A 14762-nucleotide genomic window follows, 5' to 3' on the forward strand; every position below is an offset into this window, starting at 1 on the left:
CATTCTGCAGACACACACACACACTGCAGACACACACACACACACAGTGCAGACACACACACACATTCTGCAGACACACACACGCTGCAGACACATACACACACACTGCAGACACACACACACATTCTGCAGACACACACACACACAGTGCAGACACACACACACACACTGCAGACACACACACACACTGCAGATACACACACACACACACTGCACACACTCACACAGTGCAGACACACACACACACACATGCTGCAGACACACGCACGCTGCACACACACGCTGCACACACACTGCACACACACACGCTGCAGACACACACACACTGCAGACACACACACACACACTGCACACACGCTGCAGACACACACACACACTGCAGACACACACATGCTGCACACACACACGCTGCAGACACACACACGCTGCAAACACACACACACTGCAAACACACACACACTGCAGACACACACACACTGCAGACACACACACACAAACACCATGTTGTTTGTTTGTTAGCAGGCTAATGCTAACAGTGCCAACAGGCCAACAGACTACATGGTGGGTAGAACTGCTGTTGGATGCTGGGTTGTGCATAAATACAAGAGGAATTTACTATACTCAATGTACAATAAAATAAATAAACTGACTGTAACCACCCCCTCCCTGCAGGGTCCAGTGTGCGCCCAGCCGTGTCCGTTCGGCTCATTCGGCATCAACTGCTCCCAGGAGTGCACGTGTCGTAACGGCGGCCTGTGTGACCACATCAGCGGTCAGTGCCAGTGCACGGCGGGCTACATCGGAGAGAGGTACGGCCTCATGGAGCGATGTAGGAGAGGAGGGAGGGAGGTTCTGTAGTGCCTTTTGAAGCACTTTCATCACTGGGATTAGATTACACTAGATTATAGAGTGCGGCCTTCACTGCCCCGCTGTGAGCAGCAGAGGTCAGAGGTCATGAAGTGCGTTTACACAACAGTCACACAAGCCGTCACTCACACACTGTTAGCTGATAACAGCTGATAACAGCTCAGCTCCTCTTCCTCATGAATCACCACCATGAATCCAGCCAGCATCCCTCAAGAACTCAGAACTCTGAGTCTGAGCACTGGTCCTTGTGTGTGTGCAGCTGCCTCTGGTCAGCGCTGCCTCCCTGCTCCATCCACACTGTCCATCTTCCTCTCTCTCTCTCCAGCGTTACTCTCAGTTGAGCCAAATTACCTCCATTCATCCAGGGCCCGGACAGGTGAATTAGCCTACGCAGAATAACTCCTGGACGGAGCTCTCCTCCAGCCGGCCACGTTCTAATGGAATTATCCGAGATAAGAGTCCCAAGGAAGTGTGTGTGATTCAAACCTGACACTAAACAGAAGTCCTCGCTGAGCTGTTTTAATCGAGTGATTTGTCTGCTGCTTAATGGCTCCAGCGGCGGCTGGACGTGTGAGGAATGATGCAGGCGGGCCGCTCCTCAGAAAAATCCACAGGAAACTGTGAGCTGAAGGGACGAAGACGTGTTACAGGAACATGAGGAGCTGTGTTTGTGTGTGGAGGGTTTGTGAGTGTGTTGTGTAGAGTTAGAGTAGGATCTGTGTATCCTCAGCGGTCACAGAGAGATCGTGGTTGATCTAATGTAAGTGATTTTATCGGTGAAGAAGCTCATGAAGTCTTCACTACTAAGAGCTGCAGGAATGCGAGGCTCCACAGAGCCGTGGCTGCAGCGTTAAACAGAAAGCACGGGTTCTTGTTTTCTTCTATCAGTGCTGAACAGCTGGCTGTCCTAGCTTTACGAAGGGCCTTCTCATACGTCAGACTGTCTCCAGGCCCTCTGGGAGTCATCCTGCCTCATTGTTTGGATGTTTGAGTTGTACCATGGAGCTAGCCTCTTATGATATGCGTCAGCAGTGGCTCAGTGGTGAGCAGGGTTGTCCAATAACCGGAAGGTTCGACCCCAGCTCCTCCCTAGTCATCGTTGTGTGTCCTTGGGCAAGGCACTTTACCCGCATTGCCTCCAGTGCACTCACTGGTGTATGAATGCGTATGAATGAATCGGCGGTGGTGGGAGTCAGTCTCCCCCAGGGGAGCTGGGGGTACATCTGTAGCTCACCACTGCCACTGTGTGAATGTGGTGTGAAAGAATAATGCATCTCAATGTAAAGCTTTGAGCCTGCCCAACAGAGCAGAAAAGCTCAATATAAGACCAATGCATTATTATTATTATTATGATATGTGACCTTCTTCTCCAGTGGTGCACCCATATCTAACCTGAGTGTCATGTGGCTGCTGTGTTGTTACAAAGCAGCAATATTTATATATAATATATTAAATATCAGTACACTCTGCTGTAGGCAGCTGAACACAACTGTCTGTGTCTGTGTGTGTGTCTGTGTCTGTGTGTGTGTCTGTGTCTGTGTGTGTGTGTGTAACCTCTCTGTTGTTGTTTGTTTACCAGATGCCAGGATGAATGCCCAGTCGGTACTTATGGACCTCAGTGTGCCCACAAGTGCGACTGCCAGAACGGTGCCAAGTGCTACCACATCAACGGCGCCTGCCTCTGCAACGAGGGCTTCAAGGGGCCGAGCTGCCAGGACCGCTTCTGTCCCGGCGGCCTGTACGGGCTCATCTGCGACAGATACTGCCCCTGTGAGGCGGCCAACACGCTCAGGTACCGACAGACCTGCTGCAGCCGCTCTGTGTGTCACGTGTCTGTGTGTGTTTGTGTGTGTGTCTGTGTGTGTGTGTGTCTCAGTTCCAACACCGAGGCTGAAACTCCACATCTGAACAATGAAAGTGTTTCATCATTTGATGCTGCTCAGCAGAATCAGGACGTCTCGTTTGATGTGTGTCCCTCTGAGTGCAGCAGCGCTGACGTTATTAACGCCGCGTGCTGACAGCCTGACTTTAACCCCTCCCAGCTGTCACCCTCTGTCGGGGGAGTGCACCTGTGCAGCCGGATGGGCGGGGCTCTACTGTAACGAGACGTGTCCGGCGGGTTACCACGGCGAGGGCTGCAGGGAGCCGTGCTCCTGTGCAAACGGAGCCGACTGTGACGGCGTCGCTGGAGCCTGTGTGTGCGCCCCAGGATACATCGTGAGTACCCAACACATCATCAATATCAATCATTCTATCAGATCGGAGGTGATCAGACCTGTGTCCATAGTAACAGAATGCTACGACTGATCGATCAGTGTGACAGTACATAGTGATATATTGATAAGGTTGAGTTCACAGACAGCCCCGAGCAGCTGCTGCTGCCCCGGTGGGTCCGCTGCTCGCTGCCGCGCTCCTCAGTGTGTGAAACATGTGATGTCGTTTTCATTATCCTGCTTTTCTTCTGCTCGGTCTTAGGAGAAACATGAAGTCTTTGATCAGAACAAGCTGCTATTGACTAAAACCAGCTAATGAACGTCCTCCCGTCTGTCAGGACTTTTAAGTGGAGCTTGTTGCATCAGCCGTGGGTCTGATCCGAGCAGAAACACTGAGGCTTCAGCTGCAAGAAATCACTGGGATTTCCTCAGAAATGAGAGCGTTTGTTTGAGCCGGCCTGGTTCAGAGGATGTGCAGCGCCGTGTGTCGGAGCACGTGCAGAACATGCACACGCTGCGCTCCATTAATCAGCGGCCGGTGAGCCGGCAGGTGTAGCTGCATGGAGGAAGGCTGCTGCAGGTGCAGGTGATGTAGGTCAGCCTGAAGGAGAGAGAGAGAGAGAGAGAGGGGGAGGTCAAGGCAGGAAGCTCAGGGACACAAACGTCTGAGTCCTCATGTGGCTCCTGTACACGGCGCGGTGTTTGATGGCAGCCTTAGAGCTCATGGTAGCAGGTTCAGCAAGGCTGTGCAGGTCCAGTCCTGTACACCTGTGCTGCCCTGTGTGTGTGTGTGTGTGTGTGTGTGTGTGTGTGTGTGTGTGCGCTGCCCTGTGTGTGTGTGCTGCCCTGTGTGTGTGTGTGTGTGTGTGTGTGTGTGTGTGTGTGTGTGTGCGCGCTGCCCTGTGTGTGTCTGTGTGTGTGTGTGTGTGTGTGTGTGTGTGCGCTGCCCTGTGTGTGTGTGTGTGCTGCCCTGTGTGTGTGTGTGTGCTCCCTGTGTGTGTGTGTGTGTGTGCTGCCCTGTGTGTGTCTGTGTGTGTGTGTGTGTGTGTGTGCGCTGCCCTGTGTGTGTGTGTGTGTGTGTGTGCTGCCCTGTGTGTGTGAGTGTGTGTGTGCTGCCCTGTGTGTGTGAGTGTGTGTGTGCTGCCCTGTGTGTGTGAGTGTGTGTGTGCTGCCCTGTGTGTGTGAGTGTGTGTGTGTGTGTGTGTGTGTGTGAGTGTGTGTGCGCTGCCCTGTGTGTGTGTGTGTGTGTGTGCTGCCCTGTGTGTGTGAGTGTGTGTGTGCTGCCCTGTGTGTGTGTGTGTGTGTGTGCTCCCTGTGTGTGTGTGTGTGTGCTGCCCTGTGTGTGTGTGTGTGCTCCCTGTGTGTGTGTGTGTGTGCTGCCCTGTGTGTGTGTGTGTGTGTGTGTGTGCTCCCTGTGTGTGTGTGTGTGTGTGTGCTCCCTGTGTGTGTGTGTGTGCTGCCCTGTGTGTGTGTGTGTGTGTGCTCCCTGTGTGTGTGTGTGTGCTCCCTGTGTGTGTGTGTGTGTGCTGCCCTGTGTGTGTGTGTGTGTGTGTGTGCTCCCTGTGTGTGTGTGTGTGCTCCCTGTGTGTGTGTGTGTGTGTGTGTGTGTGTGTGTGCTCCCTGTGTGTGTGTGTGTGTGTGTGCTCCCTGTGTGTGTGTGTGTGTGTGTGCTCCCTGTGTGTGTGTGTGTGTGTGTGTGCTCCCTGTGTGTGTGTGTGTGTGTGTGTGCTCCCTGTGTGTGTGTGTGTGTGTGTGTGTGTGTGTGCTCCCTGTGTGTGTGTGTGTGTGCTCCCTGTGTTGACACCTTGGAGCAGATGATGGCTTTGATAGTTGGACGGAGAGCATCGGGGCCTCGGAGCAGATGAAGCTGAGTCTGGAGTCCGTTCGGTGTGGAGCAGCTGAACTCGGCTCCTATTGATTCAGACAGAGTTTAGCTCCTCTGCTAACGCTCAGTCTGCTTCTGAGCATGTCACTGTGAGGACAACACACCGGCTTTAAACAGAATGTATAATTGGTGCTGTCACCGACTCGGAGCTGGATCGATGTGTGTAAACATGTGCAGACACTGATCTGTGGGAGGAGCAGAACCGCAGGAAGAGACCATTTACAATAAAACTCACATTTCTGAGCAAAGAAATCATGTTTATGACAAAAGGACACACACAGGTGTCCTCACGTGTTGGGGCGCCGGCGTCCGCGGGGACCGCCTGATCATCTTCCTGATCGGCCCCCGTTATTTATCACCAAAGTTTTCTTAATGCACCAACTTTTTAATAAGGCTCGTCTCTGCTGCCGTCTGTGTGAATGTGAGATGAACAGCAGCAGGTTGGAGCAGAGTTTTAATTAGCATGGTTTACACGCTGCCGGTCTGGATCAATGTGTCGGCGAGCTGGAGGTGCAGCGTCTGTGGAGCGCTCACAGCATGCTGACCGCACGCTACAAGGTTACACATCATGCTAATGCCGGCTGTCCGCGAGCATGTCCTCTATTGATCGGATGAGAGCGGACGCCATGTTTCCCTGTGGGGAGCCTGTCCTCCATTAAACATGCAGCTGCTGGGGGGGGGGTGTCAGTCCGCTTCCTAAACTTCAAACCTGACAGAGTCCGTCAGTCAGCATCAGGCTCTCATGAAGAATAAAGGAGCGACAGCGTCGCTAATGGAAGCAGAACCCTCCGACGCTCTGCTGCTTCATGTGGCACAGCAACATCTATTAAACATGGCGGTGTGTTGTGGGGCCTTCAGCAGCCAGGTGTGCTCATGTGATGGACGGAAGGCGGAGGAGCTGCGGTCTGTGTTGTTGTGTTGATGTGGGACAGAATCAGCGTGGAGACGAGTTTAACTGTCAGTCGCCTGAGTTTCATCACTCACTCATGTTCAGGCCGTCCGTCCCGCTGCTGTGGACAGGATGTCTGAAGAACACGGTGTCACAGAGGTCAGAGGTCACTGTGTGTTAGTCCTGCCCACAGACCCACAAACAGAGCAGGTCCAAACCTGACAGCAGTGCAGTATGGGTAGACTTTCTGAGCATCAGTGCAGCCATGTAAACGGTCACCATGCCAACGACCAGCCCTCACTTACCTGACCAATCAGCAGGCAGGATGCTGTCACCTGGTTTGAGATGATGATGATTTTACAACCTGTGTGTGTGTGTGTCTGTGTGTGTGTGCGTCTCTCTCTCTCTGTGTGTATCTGTTTGTGTCTGTCTGTGTGTCTGTGTGTGTGTCTCTGTCTCTGTGTGTCTCTGTGTGTGTGTCTCTCTGTGTGTGTGTCTCTCTGTGTGTGTGTCTCTCTGTGTGTGTGTCTCTCTGTGTGTGTGTCTCTGTCTCTGTGTGTCTGTGTGTGTGTGTCTCTGTGTCTGTGTGTGTCTCTCTGTGTGTCTCTCTGTGTGTCTCTCTGTGTGTGTCTCTCTGTGTGTGTGTCTCTGTCTCTGTGTCTCTGTGTGTCTGTGTGTGTGTGTCTCTGTGTCTGTGTGTGTCTCTCTGTGTGTCCCTCTCTCTGTGTGTGTTTCCAGGGGGATGACTGCTCCATCAGCTGTCCTGCCGGCCTGTATGGGACCAACTGCACCTCGTCGTGTTCCTGCAACAACGAGCTCTCCTGCTCGCACGTGGACGGATCCTGCGCCTGCAGAGAAGGTTCTGCTCACACACAGACACACTGACGGTTACACAGACACACACAGACACACACAGACGGTCTGATGTGTGTGTTGAGCTCAGAGCTCAGGTCTCTGCAGCTCCTGCTCTCAGATGTCCTCCTCTGTACTTACCTCCAGCTCCAGAGCTGCATCAATATTTAAACGTGCTGATATTAGAGATTAGAGATTAGAGATTAGATTAGAGAAGCTTCATGAGAACATTAGGGAGAAGTTAAAGACATGGGTAATATGTTCATTTAAAAGTGTAGGAAGCTGCTGACACTTCCCATGTCTATAAACTCCAGCCACAGCCAGGGTTGGTCCAGTTGGAGCAGCAGCGTCCAGCTGTATGAGCTCTGAATAAGAGCATCATGCTAATGCTAAACCTTGTTGTTAGTATTTCCACAGTGAGTGTTGTCAGCGGCTGTAGCAGACTGACTCTGAGATGATGGAAGAACACAGCAGTGACCTTTGACCTGTGACCATGGCTTCCTGTGGGCTGTGTCTGTCAGTCTGACGCTGTGTCTCCTGTACCTTCTCCAGGCTGGCAGGGTGTGGACTGCTCCATCCCCTGCTCCAGCGGCACCTGGGGGCTGAGCTGCAACCAGACGTGTCAGTGTGCCAACGAGGCGGCCTGCGACCCCGCCAACGGAACCTGCACCTGCTCGCCGGGCTGGAGGGGCGAGTACTGCGACGTCCCGTGTCATGTGAGTGGCCTGTGGATACATTTCAGAAAGCTCCTTTATGTTGTGTGTGTGTGTTTTTACAGGTGTGTGTGTGTGTGTGTGTGTGTGTGTGTGTGTGTGTGTGTGACAGGAGGGATCATATGGGCTGGACTGCACAGAGAGGTGTGACTGTGTGAACTCTGACGGCTGTGATCCAGTGGGCGGCGGCTGTCACTGTGTAGCTGGATGGACCGGTGAGTTTATCAATGACAGGACACACCCTCGTCAAGGTCAAAGGTCAAATGACACTCAGGCACCAAAACAGAAACCCTCTTCACAATGAACGCAGCATGAGACAGAAAGCCTGACACAAAGACGGGTGCTGGCGTGTGATCAGAGGCGGGGATGACGGACAGCTGTAGATCAGCCTGCAGCTCCTGCAGCTTTCATGCCTCCATGAGCCGCGTCCACACCCTGAACTGGGGCTCGGAGGGCAGCCGAGGAGGTATGAAAGCAGCTGAGAGTGACGGATCAATAGGACAGATTCTAAAGCTGACGGAGGCTGACGGAGGTTCGGCCGGGCAGCCTCACACTCTTAGTTTATTAATGGTGTGTTCAGGTGCTGACAGGCCATCAGAGCGCCTGATGGATTCATGAGGTGGGCTTTACTTCACGGAGCTCTGACGTGTCGGTGAGTATTTAGATCAGAGTGAAGACGCCCTCTGTGATCACACTGACTGATCATCGGAGCGCTGAGGCCCGGCCGTGTGTCAGGGCGCAGCGCCGTGGTCTCCCTGTGGTCAGAGGGGCGGCTCCTCCCAACGTTCAGTCAGCTTTAGCTTCAGTCTCCTCCATCAACCTCTCATTCTGTCAAAGGTGTGTGTGTGTCTGTCTCTGTGTGTGTGTGTGTGTGTGTGTGTGTGTGTGTGTGTGTGTCTGTGTGTGTCTGTGTGTGTGTCTGTCTCTGTGTGTGTGTCTGTGTGTGTGTGTGTGTGTGTGTGTGTGTGTGTGTGTGTGTGTGTGTCTGTGTGTGTGTCTGTCTGTGTCTGTGTCTGTGTGTGTGTGTGTGTGTCTGTGTGTGTGTGTGTGTCTGTGTCTGTGTGTGTGTGTCTGTGTCTGTGTGTGTGTGTGTGTGTGTGTGTGTCTGTCTCTGTGTGTGTGTCTGTGTGTGTGTGTCTGTGTGTGTGTCTGTGTGTGTGTGTGTGTGTGTGTGTGTGTGTCTGTCTCTGTGTGTGTGTCTGTGTGTGTGTGTGTGTGTGTCCATGTGTGTCCATGTGTGTGTCTGTGTCTGTGTGTGTGTGTCCATGTGTGTGTCTGTGTGTGTGTGTCTCTAATGGGACTCTCCGGGGTGCTGCAGTCTTGGGACCGTCCCCTGTGAGCTGTTGGGGCTCTGATCAGACTCCTGCCTCTCTCACACACATGCAAGACTGATGAAAGACAGAGACACTTAAGCTGCAGCTTAAAGGGCAGAACGTCTCTGTTAGAGCTGTTTTCATGTAGGAACCTGAACCTGTGTCCTGTTCATCATGATTGATCAGTGATCGGGTTATTGACTGATGATCACAGGTCTGAACCAAAACAATGTGTGCACGCAGCAGCATCCAAACTCTGTCACTTATGATGTTGGAGATTTAACATGTGTCCACGTCACTGGCTGTGATCCAGTGGATCCAGTGGATCCAGTGGATCCAGCATCAGAGGGTGAGAACAGACCGAGAGCGGTCAGCTGACTGGGACCACATGAAACATGCATGTTGCTGTTCTTCTCCTCTCCACGTCTAAATGAACAATCACTCAATGAAACCATCAGTAATTAGTCTCCTTCCTGCCTGCAGTCATTTAGAAGTGTTTAAAGACTGAAGCTCACACATTTCCATTAATAATCACATTAAATAATCAGAACATCTGCTGCTCAGCACGTCCCTTCATCAGGAAGTTTGTTTTGGATTATTTTCAGACTCAGACTGATTCACTCTGTCTCCTCTCTGCATCACTCTGACTTCACTAAAGACTCCTCACATGTGTGTGTGTGTTCAGGTGTCCACTGTGACAGTGTGTGTGAGGAGGGACACTGGGGACCAAACTGCTCCTACAGCTGCACCTGTGAGAACAGAGGCTCCTGCTCCCCGGAGGACGGAAGCTGTGTGTGTGCTGCCGGCTACAGAGGCACCAACTGCAGGCGGAGTAAAGACACACACACAGACACAGACAGACACAGACACACACAGACACACACACACACACACAGACACAGACAGACACAGACACACACACAGACACACACACAGACACACACACACACAGACACACACAGACACACACACAGACACACACACAGACACACACACACACACAGACACACACACAGACACACACACACACACAGACAGACCCACACACACACACAGACAGACACACAGACACACACACACTCACAGACACTCACACACAGACACACACAGAGACACACACAGACACACACAGACACACATACACACACACTCACAGACACTCACACACACACACACACACTCACAGACACACACACACATACACACACAGACAGACACACATACACACACACTCACAGACACACACACACATACACACACTCACACAGACACACACACAGTGAGGGACACACACACAGTGACACACTGAAGAACTGATGTGTGTGTGTGTGTCCTCTGCAGCATGTTCGCCTGGTTTCTACGGTCACCGCTGCAGCCAGTCGTGTCCTCAGTGCATCCACAGTGACGGGGCGTGTCACCACATCACCGGACACTGCGAGTGTCTCCCGGGGTTCTTCGGGTCTCTCTGCAACCAAGGTCAGTGTGAGACAGTGTTGGAAGAATTCTACCTTAATTTGCTTTTTAGGAATAAACAGATTTAACAGGAAGTCTTGGCATGGTTTTGATTTTTAGTCACAAAAATGCAAATAACTAAACTAACTTGAGGGCAAAACTCACCATCTACTTTAATATTATAGATTCATATATTAATATTAAAGTAGATGGTGAGTTTTGCCCTCAAGTGTAAGAATTGAGTTAGTTTAGTTATTTGCATTTTTGTGACTAAAAATCAAAACCATGCCAAGACTTCCTGTTAAATCTGTTTATTCCTAAAAAGCAAATTAAGGTAGAATTCTTCCAACAGACAGTAAAACACACACAGCAGAGTGTGTGTGTGTGGTGGGGATAGAGTCATCACCACAGAGCTGTGGGTCTGTGATCAGCGCCGCCGTTTCTACACACACACACACACTTTAGTCACACACCGCTCACTGTGACATGAGACACTGCTGCTGATCTTTATTGCTTCATGTCGCTGTAAAGACCCCGCTGAAACAATATGGAGACGACACGTTTAAAACCCAGCTGCAGCCGCAGACAGGACGTTCAGGACAACCAGCAAACTCTGCATTCATGCAGTTTGAGGCAGTTTAAGGCGCTTTGAGGCAGCAGGAAGTAGAAGCTGAGCTGATGTAAACACAGCAGCCGCCACAGCGAGCCTCACCGCTGCACGTCTGTCAGCACCGAACCAGCCGGTCCAGCTGGACGGAGGCGTCCAGAACTCTGTCTCTGAGCCACGTCTCTGTGAGGACAAAGACGCAGCGTCTCCACGGCTGTTTCTCGTGTTTGTGTTGTAGTGGTGTTGCCTTCAGGCTGCGATCTCTGCAGATGAAGAGAGACACTGGAATAAAGCCGCGGCCAGCACCAAAGGAGGCAGCGAGGCAGCGGCGCCACCTGTCAGGAAGTCATTCAGCCTTTCTGTCTGCAGACCCACACCTTTAGCTTCAGCTCCCACAGATACAGTCAGTGGTCAAACTGAAGGTACATAAAACTGTTAGCATTCACACACTGTGCGCCCTCCTGTGGCCGTCAGAAGAAGTGCGTCAGAACTCACATCTTTTGAAGTTTGAAGCTCTGGTTTTTACACGCGCCTGTGTCTGTGTGTGTCTGTGTGTGTCTGTGTGTGTGTGTCTGTGTGTGTCTGTGTGTGTGTGTCTGTGTGTGTCTGTGTGTCTGTGTGTGTCTGTGTGTGTCTGTCTGTGTGTCTGTGTCTGTGTGTGTCTGTCTGTGCATTTGTGTGTGTCTGTGTGTGTCTGTGTGTGTGTCTGTGTGTGTGTGTATGTGTCTGTGTGTGCATTTGTGTGTGTCTGTGTGTGTGTCTGTGTGTGTCTGTGTGTGTGTGTCTGTGTGTGTCTGTGTCTGTGTGTGCATTTGTGTGTGTCTGTGTGTGTCTGTGTGTGCATTTGTGTGTGTCTGTGTGTGTCTGTGTCTGTGTGTGTGTCTGTCTGTGTGTGTCTGTGTGCCTGTGTGTGTGTGCCTGTGTGTGTGTGTCTGTCTGTGTGTGTGTCTGTGTGTGTCTGTCTGTGTGTGTGTGTGTCTGTCTGTGTGTGTGTCCACAGTGTGTCCTGGTGGGAGGTATGGGAAGGCCTGTGCTGAGACGTGTTTGTGTACCAATAACGGCACCTGTAACCCCATCGACGGCTCCTGTCAGTGCTACCCGGGCTGGATCGGCGAGGACTGCTCCAAACGTAAGCCGTCAGCTGACCTCTGCTGTTTGACAGGAACCAGTCAGACAGCAGAGCCGTGCTGCTCTGTCATCAATGATCTGAAGGCGCTGCTGCCCTCGTGTGTGTCATATGTGGTTGTGTTATTGTCTCTACCTGTGTGTGATTGTGTGTTGTTGTTTGCAGCGTGTCCTCAGGGCTCGTGGGGGCCGGACTGCATCCACACGTGTAACTGTCACAACGGCGCTCAGTGCAGCGCCACAGATGGAGAGTGTAACTGCAGCCCAGGGTGGACGGGACTCTACTGTACGCAGCGTATGTCCCACACACACACAGACACACACATACACAGACACACACAGACACAAACAGACACACACACACACACACACAGACACACACACACACACAGACGCACACATACACACACAGACACAAACAGACATACACACACACAGACACACACATACACAGACACACACAGACACACACAGACACACACACACAGACGCACACACAGACACACAGACACACACACACAGACGCACACACACAGACACACACACACAGACGCACACACAGACAGACGCACACACACAGACACACACACACAGACACACACAGACACAAACAGACACACACACACACACACACACACAGACACACACACAGACACACACACACACACAGACGCACACACACACACACACACACACACACACACTTTTCTGTTTTAGTTTGCATCCAGCTCCATCTAGTGGCAGGTGGAGACTCTGCACCTCTGAGCTCTGTCATCCAGGTCATTTTCAGCATCCTCTGAGGCTGACCCACTCCTCATATCATCCATCCTCTGGACCTGCTTGGTCCTGCTGTGCAGGGTCACGGGGGCTGGAGTCTATCCCAGCTATCTATGGGTGAGAGGCGGGGTCCACCCTGGACAGGTCTCCAGTCCATCAAAGGGTTAAACCCTCATACTTACAGCAATAATAAACAGTTTTTATGACAGCTGTATGAATTTAACCCACCAGGTGCTGCCTCAGATCACATGCTCCCTGCCTCAGGGCCACTGTCATATGTTTCTGATCCTCACAGGTTTGGTTCAGCAGGATCTTCACTGATGAACACAACTTCTTAGGCAATAAAACACACACACACACACACACACATGCTCACACACACACAGACCTTAGCTTGTTGCGGCTCGGGTTAACAGGCTTCACAGTTTGTTCTCAGGACGCGGTCTCATCATGAGTGTGTGACAGGCTGAGGCAGCAGAGCCTCAGTCTGTTCAGAGGGCTGATCCTGTTGAAGTTTTCTCTGAGTCTTTGTGAGTCTTTGTGAGTCTTTGTGTGAAGCTTTGTTGTTGCTGCATCACCAGAAAAAGATGTGTGTGAAGTGCGCCTGCAGAGATGATCCTGGTTGGTTCCACAGATCATCTCCTCCCAGAAAAGCTGCTTCCAGACTCAAACTGCTGGTGTGGGACATTCTGAGGACAGCTGCTGTTGTGTGTCCCCTGCAGGTTGTCCTTCAGGCTTCTACGGCTCGCTGTGTGCCGAGGTGTGTCGCTGTCAGAACGGGGCCGACTGCGACCACATCACCGGGCAGTGCTCCTGCAGGACGGGCTTCATCGGCCAAAGCTGTGAACTCAGTGCGTGTGTCTGTGTGTGTCTGTGTGTGTCTGTGTGTGTCTGTGTGTGTGCACCTGTTTGACTGTGTTGACCCCCTGTCCTGTCTGCAGAGTGTCCTGCGGGGACGTTTGGTTATGGCTGCCAGCAGCTGTGTGAGTGTCTGAACAACGCCACCTGTGACTACGTGACTGGAACCTGCTACTGCAGCATCGGCTTCAAAGGGATCCGCTGTGACCAGGGTGAGAGCTAACAGGAGGAGGAGGAGGAGGAGAGGAGGAGGAGGAAGAGGAGGAGGAGGAGGAGGAGGAGAGGAGGAGGAGGAGAGGAAGAGGAGGAGGAGGAGGAAGAGTAGGAGAGGAGAGGAAGGAGGAGAGGAGGAGGAGGAGAGGAGGAGGAGGAGAGGAGGAGGAGAGGAGAGGAGGAGGAGAGGAGGAGAGGAAGAGGAGGAGGAGGAGGAAGAGTAGGAGAGGAGAGGAGGGAGGAGAGGAGGAGGAGGAGAGGAGGGAGGAGAGGAGGAAGAGTAGGAGAGGAGAGGAAGGAGGAGAGGAGGAGGAGGAAGAGGAGGAGGAGGAAGAGGAGGAGGAGGAGAGGAGGAGGAGGAGAGGAGGAGAGGAAGAGGAGGAGGAGGAGGAAGAGTAGGAGAGGAGAGGAAGGAGGAGAGGAGGAGGAGGAGAGGAGGGAGGAGAGGAGGAGGAGGAGAGGAGGAGGAGAGGAGGAGAGGAGGAGAGGAAGAGGAGGAGGAGGAGGAAGAGTAGGAGAGGAGAGGAAAGAGGAGAGGAGGAGGAGGAAGAGGAGGAGGAGGAGGAAGAGTAGGAGAGGAGAGGAGGGAGGAGAGGAGGAGGAGGAGAGGGAGGAGGAGAGGAGGGAGGAGAGGAGGAAGAGTAGGAGAGGAGAGGAGGAGGAGGAAGAGGAGGAGGAGAGGAGGGAGGAGAGGAGGAAGAGTAGGAGAGGAGAGGAAGGAGGAGAGGAGGAGGAGGAAGAGGAGGAGGAGGAGAGGAGGGAGGAGAGGAGGAGGAGTAGGAGAGGAGGAGAGGAGGAGGAAGAGAAGGAGAGGAGGAGGAAGAGGAGGGAGGAGAGGAGGAGGAGGCAGGAGAGGAGGAGGAGGAGGAGGAGAGGAGGGAGGAGAGGAGAGGAGGAGGAGGAAGAGGAGGAGAGGAAGGAGGAGAGGAGGAGGAGGAGAGGAGGGAGGAGAGGAGGAGAGGAGGAGGAGGAGGAAGAGTAGGAGAGGAGAGGAAGGA

General features: G+C 52.6%; 1 protein-coding gene across 1 annotated transcript in view; it reads left to right on the top strand.

Moving 5' to 3' along the window:
• The window catches only part of LOC114432928 (multiple epidermal growth factor-like domains protein 11), a 49918-nt gene that overhangs the window by 30704 nt on the left and 4452 nt on the right, over positions 1–14762 (top strand). Inside the window, exons 8-19 of the mRNA XM_028401044.1 lie at positions 673–809; positions 2447–2659; positions 2910–3084; positions 6593–6713; positions 7259–7422; positions 7532–7634; positions 9418–9564; positions 10074–10208; positions 11792–11920; positions 12083–12211; positions 13416–13544; positions 13635–13763. Coding sequence (XP_028256845.1) covers positions 673–809; positions 2447–2659; positions 2910–3084; positions 6593–6713; positions 7259–7422; positions 7532–7634; positions 9418–9564; positions 10074–10208; positions 11792–11920; positions 12083–12211; positions 13416–13544; positions 13635–13763 — 1711 coding nt within the window. The remainder of the gene's footprint in view (positions 1–672; positions 810–2446; positions 2660–2909; positions 3085–6592; positions 6714–7258; positions 7423–7531; positions 7635–9417; positions 9565–10073; positions 10209–11791; positions 11921–12082; positions 12212–13415; positions 13545–13634; positions 13764–14762) is intronic.

This window comes from Parambassis ranga, chromosome 3, assembly GCF_900634625.1.
Source record: "Parambassis ranga chromosome 3, fParRan2.1, whole genome shotgun sequence".
Classification (NCBI taxonomy): Eukaryota; Metazoa; Chordata; class Actinopteri; family Ambassidae; genus Parambassis; species Parambassis ranga.